Below are 15,491 nucleotides of genomic sequence, written 5' to 3'. Positions count from 1 at the left end.
CCCCGAATATTTGGCTTATATAATACAAAGATATTCAACAGTTTGTATGGAAAAAAAACTTGTATAACATTAAAATGACTTGCTGTTAAAAGCAACTAGAAAATAGAAGCATACACATAATACCAAACCTATTTTCAGCATGCTTTATTTGCCCTTAGAAAAGCTTATTTAGTCGTCAAAATGAAAATATTTTATCCTCATTTACCGAGTAGAATGCCACCAGAAAGGTATAGTAATAAAACAATGCTCACGTGTATTTTGAAGGTCAGATTTAGCAGAGTGGGAGTCATATCGCTTTACGTTACACAGTAGAATACACCTTGCCGTCTGGTGAACCCTTTATGAAGCATTTATAAAAAGCTCTAAATGAATACTTGGAGTGGTTTAGTATGAAAAAAAAAAAACGGAGAGATTGTACTAAAACGAGGATGATGTTTAATGAAAACAAGAAAAAAACATCACTGGAAAAGCAAATAATACAAAAACTAAGGCACATAAAATCCAAAGTTTCACTTTATATAGGGGTAGCAGTAAATGAGGCTTGTAAGTAAGATCTCAGGGACTTATAAGACGGCGGGGAAAACAGGAGGAACATGAAGCAGAGAGCTTTAACGACGGCAGCAATTCAGAGAAGCAATATATTCCCCATCTGGTCTCCGCGTGGTCTTGTGCCATCCTACAAATCAACAACGTTTCCGTCTAATCTGGGGGAAAAAGCACGAAAGCTATTTTTTTTGCTATGCGTTCACCTCTTCATTCTTTTCCAGAAAGAACTCTTGCCCCCTATTTGAGTGGCCCAGGGGTACGCTCCCCCCTTTGCCTCCCACTCTCTGAAACTAGCGACGGGTCTAGTCGGCGGGCGTTGGCGGATGAAAAGCGAGCAGAGAAAGATGGATGAGCCGGTTAGGAAACCGGCGAGTGACCTTCTTCGCCTTTTGTTTGCTAATCATCTCATTAACGCTAGCGAGCCCCACAATGGTGGAGACTTTTACAAAGTAACGCCCATGTGGCTTGCTGACCCAAAGGCCTAAATCGATGTGCAAGTTTCTGAGGTGAGGGTTTATTTATAACTTATTAAATGCCACATTACGATGGTAATAGATCCCAATTAAATTGATGTAGTAGAGCAAAGGTGTCCGACTCGGGTTGGTTCGGGGGCCGCATTAATGTTTACTATTTAATGTGGGCCAGGCCATTTTAGATATAATATTTAGATCTTTTTTTTTATAAATGCATTAAAAGAACTGGATTAAAAGCCCTGAATATTCAATTATTTTTATAGATCGGAAACAATGTTTATTTTAGATTTTTATATATATTTTTAGATTAAAAATGTTGAATTAAAAACACAGAAAAATTGATTAAACAATTATAATTATTGATTTAAAAGGGGGAAAATCAGGAGATTTAATATACATCTATACCATTTAAATATTTATTTTTGGTCGCTACAAAATCATGAAAAAAAAGACAACTGAAACTGCTGAGGGGAATTAGTTAATGTGTGAATTTGAAGCCGTTGTCGGATAAGTGCGATTCTGCCCGCAGTATGTGGCAAAACGCCACCCCACACACACACACAAACCCGCACTCAATAACACTGTTAATTGGCTGCCAACATGGCTATTTGGACGCTTAAAGTAGAGAGGAAGACGGTTAAAAACCGTGATAACAACATGTTGGACCACCTGTGGTCCACACCCTGTTTGTTGTGTACATTGATAAGGTTAGAAAAGGTATTGATAAACGTACCTCATTAACAAATACCCAGTGACTGTCCTTGGAGGCCAGATTGGTTTCGACTGCCTGCAAAGACAACGCAAAAATAACTTTTGTTAGAGAAAACAAAGCAACAGTTGTGACACAGATTGTAGTGTAGTATATAGTAAGTATATTGTTTGTCTTACAGTATGTTCTTGAATGTTTACATCCAGTAAACAGCAGGTATTGTCAATATTCTATTTTTGTTAGAGTTTTAGAATTATCTGTTTACATATACAACTGTGGAAATTCAAAAATCAAATTTTGTAGGTTTTTTAAATAGAAAGTAAAACTATGGTTTTAACTTATGGCTTTATTAATGAGCAGATTAGTTGACCTTATTGTAAATGCATTTTTACCATAATAAAAATGATTAAAATGATGTTTTCTGGCATATTTCATTCAATTGGAAAACCCATCACACCCCAATCGTTTTCTTTCTAAATCTTAGGCAAAGACACAAATATTACAAAATGTTTCAACTACACAAGTTACTTTTTTATACACCAACAACTACTTACCATACTCGAAAAACACCAATAGCTGGTTAAGTGGCCAGAAGGGGCTTAACTGATCTGGTTTTAAATTGGAATATAAAATGATCCAAGATTTTGATGCATTTACATCTGCTTTATTGCCAAAAACGCGATGATAAAAGGGTGATTTGCTACAAAGAACATGGCCATTGAATTATTGCCATGTCGTATTGTGTTGATATTGTGTTGGAGTATCACAGTTCTGATTTTCCCTGCTTTTAGAGGCACATAAAATGGCTCCATAGAAGCCTCCCCTCTGCACCCCACGGATTTTTCTACATTACATTTGCTTTTAATGCCAAATGTGCGCACACTTAACGCCGCAGTGAAACGAGAGTGTAAAAACGTACAGAGTACACGCGTTTGATTTGATTCGACAAATGGTCGGAGATGACGAGATGATCTCGTTAGACGTGTGATTGCCTCAAATTGCACAAAAATCAATCCCAATCGCCTATGGCCAATTGGTCTTCAATGACACTCATATGACTGTAGAATATGGCGACCAAAACAAAAAAAAGCCTTCTTCAACATAGATATTCGAAACGAGGACCGCCTTTCGACATATAAACCACCACACGGACGACATGGATAGGGTCCTACTCATCGTGATGGGGGGCTGAGGTCCAGACGCCTTATTTGCATACAGAGTGAAAGAGGCCATTGGGGTCACCATGGCGATGGAAATGCAGACAAGAGTGGCACACCTATGAGTGCAATGGAAATGAGGCATTGAATGACACACCTGTGTGTGCACGTGTGTGTGTTTGTGTGTGTCTGACCACAAACTAATACTTCACATGTGTTTTTTTGAACATGAACTCATGACTGAGCAGTTTTGGTTCAGGAGTGCATGAGCGTGTCATGACCCAGGAGTTTTTATTTCATATCTGTAGACCGAGTGCCTGCCTGCTTGGATTTTAAGGTTTTGGAAACTCTCTGATTAGTCCCGCCCCCTCAAGTGTGTCTCCCACTCTGTTGCTAGGAGACCACGCAGCTTCCCGTCCATTTGTATGCAACAGCATGCGCACGTCTGCGTGTTGCCGTCCTCGGGCGAGGTATTCCATCCTGCACCTACGCGTGTCTGTGATTTTGTTTCTGTGACCATGTGTGTATATGTGTGTAAGTGTGTGTATGTGTGTGTGTGTGTAGTTCACTGCCATGATGGCGCCGGCATGGCTGATGGACTCTCGCAAACAATATGGTTGCAGATAGACAAAAGCTTGGGCCAGCAAGGCTAAAATGGCCTCCCGGGGCAACTTGACACCATCTGTGTTCAGTGTGTGTGTGTTAGTGTGTGTGTTTGTGTGTGTGTGGGCTCATCATGTGTCTCTTCACGACGCGTGAGTGAGTCCCAAAGCTACCAAAAAGTGGAGGTATCATGATGTTGTATGCTTTTACAAGCTTCCGCACAAACACGTACACAAGTGCACACGTTGGCTTTTCATCACGGGAAGGTAATTGTGTCATTTTTCACCCCGGTTGGAGTGCGCTGGCTCAAGCGCATTCATCTTGCGACTGACAGGTATGCTGGTGTTGATCATACTTCCTGCTTAACATCAGCGTTTAATTGACTAATCGGTGACTCTTCCATTATGAAATGATTCGTTGAGTATTGTGATGATGGAATAATCATTTGGGAGAAAATGTTTACTTAAAGTGTGTGAATATGTTTGTTCTTCTATTTCTGCCTCAGTTCAGTTCATTTGGTTTGATGTACTTTGCTGAATTTATAGAAGGTCAGAAAAACATCTCAGAAAAACAGCTATAGATATAAATACAACAATATCTTATAGCTAATTAGGTATTTTTCATAAATTGATATTACTTGGGCACGACTTGGCATATCTTTTGCAAAAATAGCTTCATTGAGTGTCAATAGCTGGCTACTATTTTTATAAAACAAGCACGTATTGAATTTTTCCGGCTTTTTAAGAATTTCTATAGTTCAAAAATCGATGTGAACTTGTGCATGGTGCACCGAAAGATTTGTAAAAAAAATAAAAACAACAACTGACAGACATAACACAACAAAAATGTGTTATTAAAGTACAAACACAAATACATACATTTGTTTTAGTTACATAGTCTTGATATAGCAACTATAACCAGCCATTTTTGGATCCAATTTACATTAAAAGTAAATTACGCATCTATATTAAAGACAGGAATTAGTCCCTATTAGCGCAGACGAAAAAGTTAGGAAGAGATCTTTTTCAAAAGGCCAAAGTTCAAAACAAACAGAACTTTATCAACAGATGTGTTTTTCAGGGCCGTCTAATGGTCCTCTCGTCCCCAAGCGAGCGAGCGTTTAAAATCTCCTGCCCGTGCTTTATCTTGTGAGTAAGGTTCCTTCTAATCATCCTCATTTAAGCCATCGAGCGCCGCCGCGTTTGGGATTCTCACTAATTACGAGGCTAGTTGCGGTCGCGGGAATGTTTCTCCTCTGTGGAGTCTGTGTTTTACGTACGACTCGCAGACACGGTCGGAGATTGATACCCTGTTTGCGCCCTAAACGCCTCTACCCAATAAATCAGGCCCGAACGTTCCCGCCTGAACGCTCGATGGTGTCCCCGCGCCGTCCGTTCGTCAGGCTGACGAATGACGGACAACCGGGACAAAGAAAAAAAAGTTGCTTCGGGAGACAACTTGGGAGTTGTTTTGGCTCCGACCTTAAACGTGCGGGCGCGGACAACCCGACTGGGCTTGTCGCTTGCTGGAATGTGTGTGCGTGTGTGGGCGAGTAAGTGAGAATGAGTGTTAGCCAGCGAGCGGGGGCGAGCGAAGCTAAAAACAGTGCATTGTGGGAGATGGATGAGTGTCTCGAAAACCGTCGGAACATAGAAGTAGGTGCTCGTGTTTTCACAGCGTGTGCGAATTTCAACTCATTCGCCATCGCTGCAGCCACGGCGTGACAGGACGTTTGGTCGCTGGTCTTTTGGTCGCCGGTCTTTTGGTCGCCGGTCAAATGGTGACAGAGAGTTTACTGTCGAAACCAGCTCTCAAAATTATATTCATGAGAGAGAGTTTAATATCTAAGAAAGAGAGTTTAATATCTAAGACAGAGTTTAATATCTAAGTCCTGTTTAATATCCAAGTACTGTATAATATCTAAGTCCTGTTAAATATCTAAGTACTGTTTATTATCTGAGTACTGTTAAATATCTAAGTACTGTTTAATATCTAAGTACTGTTTAATATCTAAGTACTGTTTAATATCTAAGTACTGTTTAATATCTAAGTACTGTTTAATATCTAAGTACTGTTTAATATCCAAGTACTGTTTAATATCTAAGTACTTTTTAATATCTAAGTACTGTTTAATATCTAAGTACTGTTTAATATCCAAGTATTGTTTAAAGTCTAAGTACATTTGACTGGCGACCAAACATCCGAGCACCCGGCCACGGACGTCCAATCCATCACGATCATAAATGATTTGGACGTGCAACCAATGGCGAGGAGTGAATTGAGATTGACAGCAGGTGTGCAAACACAAAGCAGTCATGGGACTAATAGGCATCCGGCGCGAGGACCTGAAAAAACGAGCGCAATGTGCCACGTTTATCTTTGCGCTGCTGTGAAAACATCTGCTTTTAATCCACTTTTAAGCCGCTTTTGAATTGCCTTTTGTTGATCATTTGTGGATTTTTTTCAGGCTTTGACGACCCCCCTGGACGCCAGATGACGGGATGGTGGACACGGGTGAAAAAAGAAAACACACTGACGTGCACGCACCTGCTGAATGAAGGTGTGCGCGGCGTGCGGGCTGAGCAAGAGGATGGCTCGGCGCAGCGTGTCCCGGTATCGGTTGAGCTCCTCCGTCCGCATGGAAGTGAACAGGTCGTTGAACACCTGGCTGATGTTCTTGTCCACCCGTTGCAGAGAAACATCCAGACCATCTCGACAAGACCTGTCCAGAAAGCCCTGAAGACCTCGCATGTCTGCATGGAAAACAGAAACATAAACCATTTTTAGTCTATGCATGGACTCCCATTATATATAGAAATCCCATTATATATAGAATTCCCATTATATATAGAAATCCCATTATATATGGAAATCCCATTATATATAGATATCTTATTATTTATTGTTTTATTACTGTGGAAATTACATTTTAGCTGAGAATTGGAATATGAATATTATGCATTTTTCCTGTATCATCATTTACCAAAACAAAAAGCAGATGTTTATGAATAATTTTGATACATTACAATAATAATCTGCCTTCGAGGAGAACAAGAATCTTTTTTTTATAAATAAGGAAAACAGAAACATTTAAAAAATAAACACTACATGAAGAGAATATTTATAGTTTTGAATGTTTCAATATGAAAACATTTGTTTTTGTTAATTTTAAATGAAAAATAAGTTGATTGGTGTTACTATAATCTTAATAATTACTGATGAAGATAATAACCTACTATAAGTCAATTAGTTGATTACTTATGGTGGCTGTAAATGACATTAAAGACATCCAAGTCCATTCATTTGGTGGCAAGTCAATAAATTACAGTAATATTCCTCATCTATCTCACGATTTATTTCCAATGCAGTAATACTCTGTCGCTTTCCAGTGTTTCTAATCGTCCTCCATCTCGTCACGTGCCGATCGGCGTGTCGCAGATGCGACGTAAATCAAACGCTCCCGAGGGCAAGTGCATCCCGGCGTACGACCTTCGATGTGTGACTCACATGATGAATTTACATTTTTAATATTTTGGCATCTTTAGCCACCTCATTAGCTTCACTGGCTTTCGTTGACAGTGGTAGACACGTCCAATCCACTTTGACTGGGAGGGCCTGGCACTAATCGTTTGTTTGTCATCCTCTCCCAGTCAAAGTGGATTGGACGTCCATCACCATGAATTTGTGAAGGAATGAGACCATAAAAGACAAATTAACTGGACGCCAGCATAAAAAAGGAAAATATCTACTCCAAACCAAGGTCCCCCATCAGCTTGCAAAACATGGCAGAGCGAGTAGGGGGGTCCATTAAACCCCTCCCTCACCGGCTGTTGTTCTAATCCCCAGTTACACGAAAGCCAAAGCGACCATTTGTCGTCTTAATGGTGCACCTGTGCTTCAACCCGCCAAATGTCATAGTGAAAAAATATGGAGGCGAGTCAGGCAGACACAGCTGACGCCCATCATGACACGTGAGTTGTTGACCAAACCAGAGAAGTGGCTACATATTGACTAAGGATACACTATCCGCCAGCAATTTAAATTGAACATATAGACAAATAATGAACTAGTTGCCAGTCAATAGTCGTGTCTATTCAGACAAACAATGGACGGGTCGCCAATCAATGTCAGAGTACTGAGAGACTATTAATGGACTGGTCACTTGTCAATGTCCAGGCACATTTATACAAACAACATATTGGTTGTTTAGCAAAGTCATTGGTCCTTAAGACTAAGAATGGACTGGACTCGGGACAATGTCGAAGTATATTTAGAAATGGCCTGGACGCCTGTCAATGTCACGGCAAATTAGAACAAAAAATGACTGGTCAGCAATCTGTGTCCGAGTCCGTGAAGGCAAATTAACCACTGGGTGCGACTAGATGTCGTTAGGCACTAAAACAACGGGCAGGTCATGGGTCAATGTCAAGCTACATATAAATAATGATCTCCTTCTATAGCCTGGACGCCAATAGACGTCCAATTGGCCTTGACAGGGTCGCTGACGTCCCCCTATCTGGACGATGTATCAACATCAATGGCAACCAACGAGTTACTGCACAAGTTGACGGTAAATGTCAGGTCACATTAAAACAAACAATGACCCCGTGGCCTTTTGGTGTCAGGCGACATGAAGATAAACACTGAGAGCTAGTCAATTGAAAGACAAACAACTGGTCGCCTTATTAATTGCAGAGTACAAAAGGAAAATATAGACAAACACAAGTCATTGGCATGAATGACCGGACGGGCCTGCCATCGTCCAAACAACTGTGATGAATGCTGCTGCTAGAGGGCACTGTTTATCTATTGTTTTTCCCAAATTCTGGCAGAGACCAGTTTACTTCATTTGTATTTTTTTCTTTCCCCGAGTCTGCACATGTCTTGATGAAAGTTAGCCCATGTCTCACTTGAAATATTCAAAAGCTCACAGCCAGGTCAGACTTTGATGCCGAGAAAAACAGCGAGCGCCAGACAAGAGAACGTCGCAACCCCTTGTGTGACTTGATTGGCCTTAAATGATGTTTTCCTAGAGTTGCGGCTAACGAGCACGAAGAACAGCTAATGAGAAGACCCCCAGCCGCGTCACCGTGAAGCCGAGAGGTAACGGTCTCCAGCTCGCCAACGTAGGCTGAGTGGCCAATTGCCTCTTTGGTCCAAACCACAATTAAGAGACAATTACCAGTGTGAACTTTAGCGGGTGGATTGTTTGCGATGGATCGTAAAGCGTAAAACATTCCATTAAAAGGTCGGCGCCGTAAAGCAGATTGGCCAAGTGCTCCACTGCGGACCTTCAAGAGTCACAAGCTGACGGACGCTTTGCCGCCTTTGGGGGCACGGGGCTTTTTAACTTTACGCAAGGACGTAGAGCGCTTTGTCAAGCGGAAGGAAAACGCGTGGTGGGGGGGAACGGATAATAATAACTCGGCTGAGGTGTAGCTTTCTGGCTCCATCCCCATTGGGTTATCATGCGTACCGGCCGGATACCCATGGGGTGGAGGAACAACAAACTGCGCTGTGTGCTGATTGGTGGATGGGAAAAGTAAGAAGACGAGTCTGGGACTATGAGGCGAGTTCTCTTCTCTCTGGGGCTGAAGTCGAGAAATAAGATCCAAACAGAGTTTCTTAAGGCAACACAACATGCTGGCATCCTTCCTCATTTCAAACGGAATGGACATCATCATCCATAGAGAAGAATATGTTCAATAAGTGGACTGTATGGTGAGCTTATTTTTTTACACGGTAAATATGACTGGTTCTGGAGCGGAACGGTAATGGCGAAATCGGAAGCCAGATTCCAAATGAATGGGTTCCTCAGAGAGTTCTGTACTTTGGGAGTGTTGTGGACCAGATTCCACTAATATGGGTTGCTTGGTCACTTTAGTCTACAAATTTATTGACTAGGTTTAGGAACAGAGCTTCTACACTCTATCCAAGTCTTAGTTTTGGACCAAAAAAGTGTTAGATACATTTTCACTGTTATATTACTTTAGTACTTGCAGAGTACTCACCTGACGGAGCATCTGGGGCAACGTTAGGTTCAGTATTTGCTAAGGATTGCTAAGTACTTTGACAAGGTCACCAAGGAAGGTGATCAAACCTGCAAACTTTGTGCTGGGGACAAATAAAATAAAAATCTCATTCACATGCAGATGATATTTAGATTCTGTTTTCTTCAGATTATCGAATTCCAGCCAAAAAAATGAATTGTTGCATCGCCATCGGACGAGTATGAGGGAAACTTTGACGAGTTTCAGCAGCGGTCCGCATCGCATCAAAACTTCTCCCGCGCAGATAATGTAAACTTAAATTGGCTGCTGGATTTCAATTAAGGCCAGCACACAACTAATTGGCTTCCTGTCTCCTCCGCAGCCTTCACCTCGCGCGCGGCGAGACAGGAAAGGCGAGCGAAAGCCCCGCGAGGCCAATGGGGGCTTTGGTTTTCGTCTCCATCCATCTCCACTCATCCTGATCAACGGGCGCGGCCGTCTTAGCGCGTTAGTCTGACGCTGCGTCACGTTAATGTGCTGAATACATTTATGAAGACGTACTGTAGCGCCTTCTCTTCCTGAGAACCTCGTTTTCATTTCAAGGAACAGGGCGGATTTTCTGTGAAAGTCAAGTCAGAAATAGAACAAAATGCAGATTTTTAACTCATCCATTGCCTTAGATGGTGATAGACATTCAATCCAATGGTGACTGCCAGCCCTACCCGTCAAAATAGAATAAAAAAATATAATAATAAACTCTATCCCAGCACTCTGCAGACCGATTTGGGCACCTCATCATCCACAAATTTGCCATTTTTGCGAGGACGGTGCCAAAAAAGAATAACAAGCCGAGTTAGCCTCTACCAGCAAAAATATCCAACTTTGTAGGAAAAACACCTCCCCAACTTAAGAATTGCAAAACATCAGCAAGTAACCACGGTAACGTCAATAGCCTATTTTAACAAAAAATTGGCTGTGTTAAGACCTACCATATCCATCCATGTACATCTATGTGCTGATTATATATGTGTATATATATGTGCTTATATATGTGTATGTATATATGTGCTTATATGTGTGGGTATATATGTGCTTATATATATTAACTTACTTATTACCCATCTATTAATGTCTAAAATGCCTTTCCTACTTTTGAATCCTCACGCTTTTGCTACTGTGACAACAAAATTTCCCGAATACGGGATAAAGTTATCCAATCCAGCGGGAGATTCCAACCAAGTGTTAGTTCTTTGCCACAGACTCTACTGGCCACATGAACGTGACATCTCGTTCTATTCTCCTTTAAAGGGCTTGATCGAAGATTGAAATGTAAATAAAACCCCTTGAAAAATCAATACCGTGAACGGCCGCAAGTGTTTGATGTGCATGCGGTGGACAGCGAGTGACCCCCGCGACCGACAGCTTCAACCCCTGGAGCCCACATCAGTGTATCTTTGGCCTCCCCGGGGTCCAAAGCGGGTTGTGACTGACAGCTGGTGAAAGGCACTTTTCCCAGGGTGCATCGCAGCGTGTCCGTGTGTGAGATTCCCGCTCTGAACTGCAGTGTCACGCTCAGCTGAGCCTCGCCATTTGTGTGTTTGTGTGAGCGCCCGAGTGTTTTCCCCGTTGGGCCAGGACCAAGCGTTCCGTTCTCAATCTTGAAGCATTCATCTGCACGCTCCATTGTTGGCGCCATCGATCCCGCTCGGACATCCCCGAGGTCCCCATGCGATTCCATTAAGATTTCCTGCGACTAAGCTTTTTACCCAAGAAAAGCTTTTGGGTGGCAAATGGGAAAAGTGAGCACCGGAAATCAGTCAGCTCAACTGCAAGGGAACATGGGAAACATCCATGGCTTCTGCTCCAGCTGAGGCCCGCTGCAATTTGTCTACTTCCGACTAACTGGACTTGGAACAATGGCCTTGTTTACATTGATTCAAAATCCCCTTTTGAATTGGATTTTTGCTTCCAAAACTCAAACAAGTGCAGTTTTTTTTACAATCCATGGTTAACATTTTTCTATAAGTATGACCAAGATGGCCGCTTTAGAAAGAAGTTTCCTTCAATGCATGCTTCAGTTGCAATGACTCTAAGTCTCAGATTGTTGCTGTCTAATACAAGACCATAAAAATGTTTTTGGGAAAGTAAGAAAACTTAAAAAAAGAACCTTTCCCTCATTCTCTGTGCGTGATAACATCACCGTGCCAAAGGAATACATCTTTTTTTATAACCTTGAACATTTGTGCATATAAACGGATGATTCCAAACATCAAAACAAAATGGAATACTCCAATAAACATTTCCAACGGTACTTCTGAACAGCTCTGTTGACCATAGCGACACAAAAAAGGGTATTTCTAGAGGCTATATAGTTCCATTGACATCCAATTCATTTGAATTGCTCCTCTCAATTCGAACAAATCAAATGTCAATAGTCGTCAATGGCCGACAGTCAAAAACCTTGTCACGTACCGTATTCAATGTCGTAGAATATGATGAACTTTTGCCAGCGCAACTCTTCAACCAGCGTCAGCATAACGTCATTGAGGCGGACGGGCGGTCGGGCCGCTAATGTGTAGCCACGACCGCCGGGGCTGGGATTGAGCTGGCAGGCAGTCCTGGGCGAGCCTCCTCCATTCCTCTGGATGTACAAGTGCGGGATGTGCATGGCGTCGGTTAGAGACTGCAAGGCGCTGGCTGAGGCGCAGCCGGTCGACGTCACCAGTGCCAGGATGCCCTGGTTCATCAATTCGCAAGCTGGGGAGGGAGGAAAAGTTCATGTTTTAAGACCAAAACAAATGTATTTCAGTGTAAACTTGCATCTTGGAGAAAAACATTCAGGTTTTGTAAGGAAAAGTTGGATAAAAGCATCCATTTGTCAGCAAAAATCATCAGAAACAGCTTCCCAAAATACTAAAGTTTGCCTTGTCAAATATGTGTGCAAAGTATTTCTGCTGTTATTAATTTGTGTGTGTCTTAATGGCAAATTCGTAATATGAAATTAAATGAAGTCTGCTAACAACGCCAATATACTTTGCAATCATTATATCAACTGTCAAACTGGAAAATTAAAATTGGCTTACAAAGGAGTGCAAACATTTCGCACCGATGGCTTTTTCCTCTCAATTATTAAGAATAAAATGACTTGCCCAATTGGGATCATATTTGCAGGTTAAAATGTAAGATTTGGGCCCAATTGGATTGTCTTGGAAAAGTATCTGTGGAGCATTGTTGCTTTCAATTAACGTCACAGACCAGATTAACGTGTCACATTGTTACTGGAGACTAATTAGTCTCTAGACCATGTTGCGATTGGCGCCTTTAGGCTCCGAGGCGAATGTTCCTGGCATGTCCCACTACAGACGGCGATGACTAGAGCACGCACAAATTGTCTTTCCGCCCTCTGAGCTCATTTATTCACCCCAGGCCATTGGGTTCTAATCTCTCTGCTGCTTAATTATACGATCTATCTTCTCAATCGGTCAGGAGGAACGCTATGCCGCGGGAACGGCATCGTCGCTAGCGAACCAATCGAGCGTCGAGCTGCTCACGCGTGCCGTGTTGTCAATATTTCATCTGCGATCATAATTAATACGCGGATTGCGCTTCAGTTTTGGAGGGGGGGGGGGACTTGCTTGCATCATTGATCTGATGTTGTTTGGGTCAAATTTGATTGAAATTTGCACTGCTGTTGATTGGGTTAGACGTCCAATTCAGTTGAAATGGGAGAGGTTGGCAGGAATTTAGTATCAATGACAGACCTTTTAGCTAAAATGGAATGGGCAGCAATGGTAAGCAATCTAATGGTTTAGAATTATTAACCCAGTTTTTAAAGGGCATTTTTTAAATAAAAAACAAGCAAAACCATTAAGGATAGGACTAGGTGATGAATGTATTTTTTAATCAATTCCAGATTTAATTGCAGGATATTAATAAAGTAATTCATCTGAGATTTTTTTGAAGTGGTTTCTTGTCAAAAATGAAATTATCAAACAGATTAGTGTATGTAAGAGAGGTCTTTTTTGTCTTTATAACCTTGTGTTGGGGCGAGAGAGGAAATAAATTGTTGGAAATGTTCAGGTCATTTTCCAAAGACTTGTATTCAAAAATTGCTAAAGCTTATCTAGAAATGACTCTCTTATTTGGTTAGTAAATATGCTTTACGGACTACTCTGTAAACATGATTCATTCAAAGGGGAAGGGATTCAAAACAAACATTTTGCATGACCTAATTTTTGTTCAATATCTAAAAAAATGTCAGTTGGCCTAATTGCCCCTTTGAGAAATAGTAATGGTGGATTTTGGAAGGAAAAAAACACATTTTACATATACAACTCATCTTGATGGGTAAAAAAACTCATATTTTCTAAAGAATCTAAGATCTTGTTAGCAGCTATCAGATCCTAAAACACTGAAAACTTGTGTTGCCTTGTGTTAACAATACCATTGTCATGATACCACCCTCATAACGAATGACAATCACAAAGCTATCATAATTACTGTTAGCACTCTCATTGTGATTAAAAAAAACACCATCAGACCCTCTTTACATTGATGTACTGCATCACATTATAACATCATGTCCTTCTATCATATAATCAATTCGTCCTTTGTGGATTCCACCAAGGGTCGTGCGTCTCTTCCCAAAAAAAAAAAAGGGAGTAACGTCGGGTGGATGGGGGGAGGGCGGATGAGAATGGAGAAAGTAACAATGATGGAAAAGGAGCATTAGAAGAAGAAAAGGCGCCGCAGAGAGATTACAGGAGGAACTGAGATTGGACCATGAAGATGAATGTCGGGCAGTCGGGGGTGGGGAGGACGAATTTGCTTCGACCGCTGGACGGAGACAAATGATGGAAAAGAAGGTGGCGAAGAGGAGGGTGACGAAGATGCCGAGAAGGTGAAGAGCAAAGGGAGGGCAAATGAATTTCACTTTGGAACTCGACCAATTGGCTTCACCTTCAACAGTTGGTGACTGTGGGACAGCACTTTTCAAACTTTGGAAGACAAGTTGCACTAAAATGTAGCGCTCATGTAAACAACACTAACAACAACAACAATAAAAAGGTGATGATGCAAAGAATACAAGGAGTCCAAAGAAGAAAAGGTTCAAGAATAGCGAAGAAAAAGAGAGGAAGACGGAAGAAATCATATGAAGAGCCTTGGGAATATAAAAGGGGAGTAATAAAGAGCAAAATGTGATAAGAGGGGAAAAAAATGAGAGAAAAGGAGCCATGAAAAGGATCGAGTGGGGAAAATAATGGTGATATATATGAGAATAAAAGCATACATTAAAAGCTGAAAAGATGAAGAGAAAAGGAAGAAAATGATAAGTCAAATGACGGGAAATTATAGAAAATTAAGAATGTTCAAAAGGGAGAACATAAAAGGCAATGACAAAGAAAGTGGAAAAATAGGGGGAGATTAAAAGGGTAAAAGAAAAGGAGGAAAAACAAGGAATAAGGAAGACTAGAATGGAAAAAAATGGACGCCCTGTCCTCCACAGTCACAACCTATGCTAACCAATTGCGACGGGAACGTTTCAAGACAGCCAAATAAAGACGTCAGGCTCCCCCAGTCAAAATAGATGGGATTTATCTCACTGTCAATATTGGTGAGCGGGTGAAATCCCTGCACCAACGCACCAAAGCTAGCGCATTTCTGCCTCCTCAGCCGTCGAATACTGAATAAAAGATGCAACAAGATGTGTACGTTGTCTCGTGTCAAGACACTCGTGTTTAAAAGATGAGATACAAGACCGGAGCGCACCACAAACATAACCTTTGACCTCCGTGTCACGAAGGGGCCATTTGAGTCCAACTGGGGCAGGTTTATCTTTAAATTTTAAGAGCTTTTGGGGGGAAAAAAAAATTATATTCTGTTATATCAAGGCGAGGAAGACGATGATGTTGTGGAGAGATGATATGATATATGATCAAATGATAAAATTATTATCTGTAAAATGTTTAATCTGCTGCTAAAATGTGAAAATATGGAAATACTGGCAATGTGA

General features: G+C 41.4%; 1 protein-coding gene across 9 annotated transcripts in view; it reads right to left on the bottom strand.

The window, feature by feature from the left end:
• Positions 1-15,491, bottom strand: part of LOC144211314 (glutamate receptor ionotropic, delta-1-like) — a 111,444-nt gene that overhangs the window by 56,431 nt on the left and 39,522 nt on the right. For all 9 annotated transcript variants that reach the window (XR_013329577.1, XR_013329578.1, XR_013329579.1 and 6 more), the window contains 3 exons: positions 11,951-12,235; positions 6,036-6,241; positions 1,753-1,806 (listed from right to left, as the gene is read on the bottom strand). Coding sequence is in view for 6 of the 9 variants with exons in the window: in XM_077738438.1 (XP_077594564.1) it covers positions 1,753-1,806; positions 6,036-6,241; positions 11,951-12,235 (545 nt within the window). In the remaining 3 variants the exon portion in view is untranslated. The remainder of the gene's footprint in view (positions 1-1,752; positions 1,807-6,035; positions 6,242-11,950; positions 12,236-15,491) is intronic.

Source organism: Stigmatopora nigra, chromosome 18 (assembly GCF_051989575.1).
Source record: "Stigmatopora nigra isolate UIUO_SnigA chromosome 18, RoL_Snig_1.1, whole genome shotgun sequence".
NCBI classification, from domain to species: Eukaryota; Metazoa; Chordata; class Actinopteri; order Syngnathiformes; family Syngnathidae; genus Stigmatopora; species Stigmatopora nigra.
The sequence above is the reverse complement of the archived record's forward strand: the minus strand, read 5'-3'. Positions and strand labels throughout refer to the sequence as shown.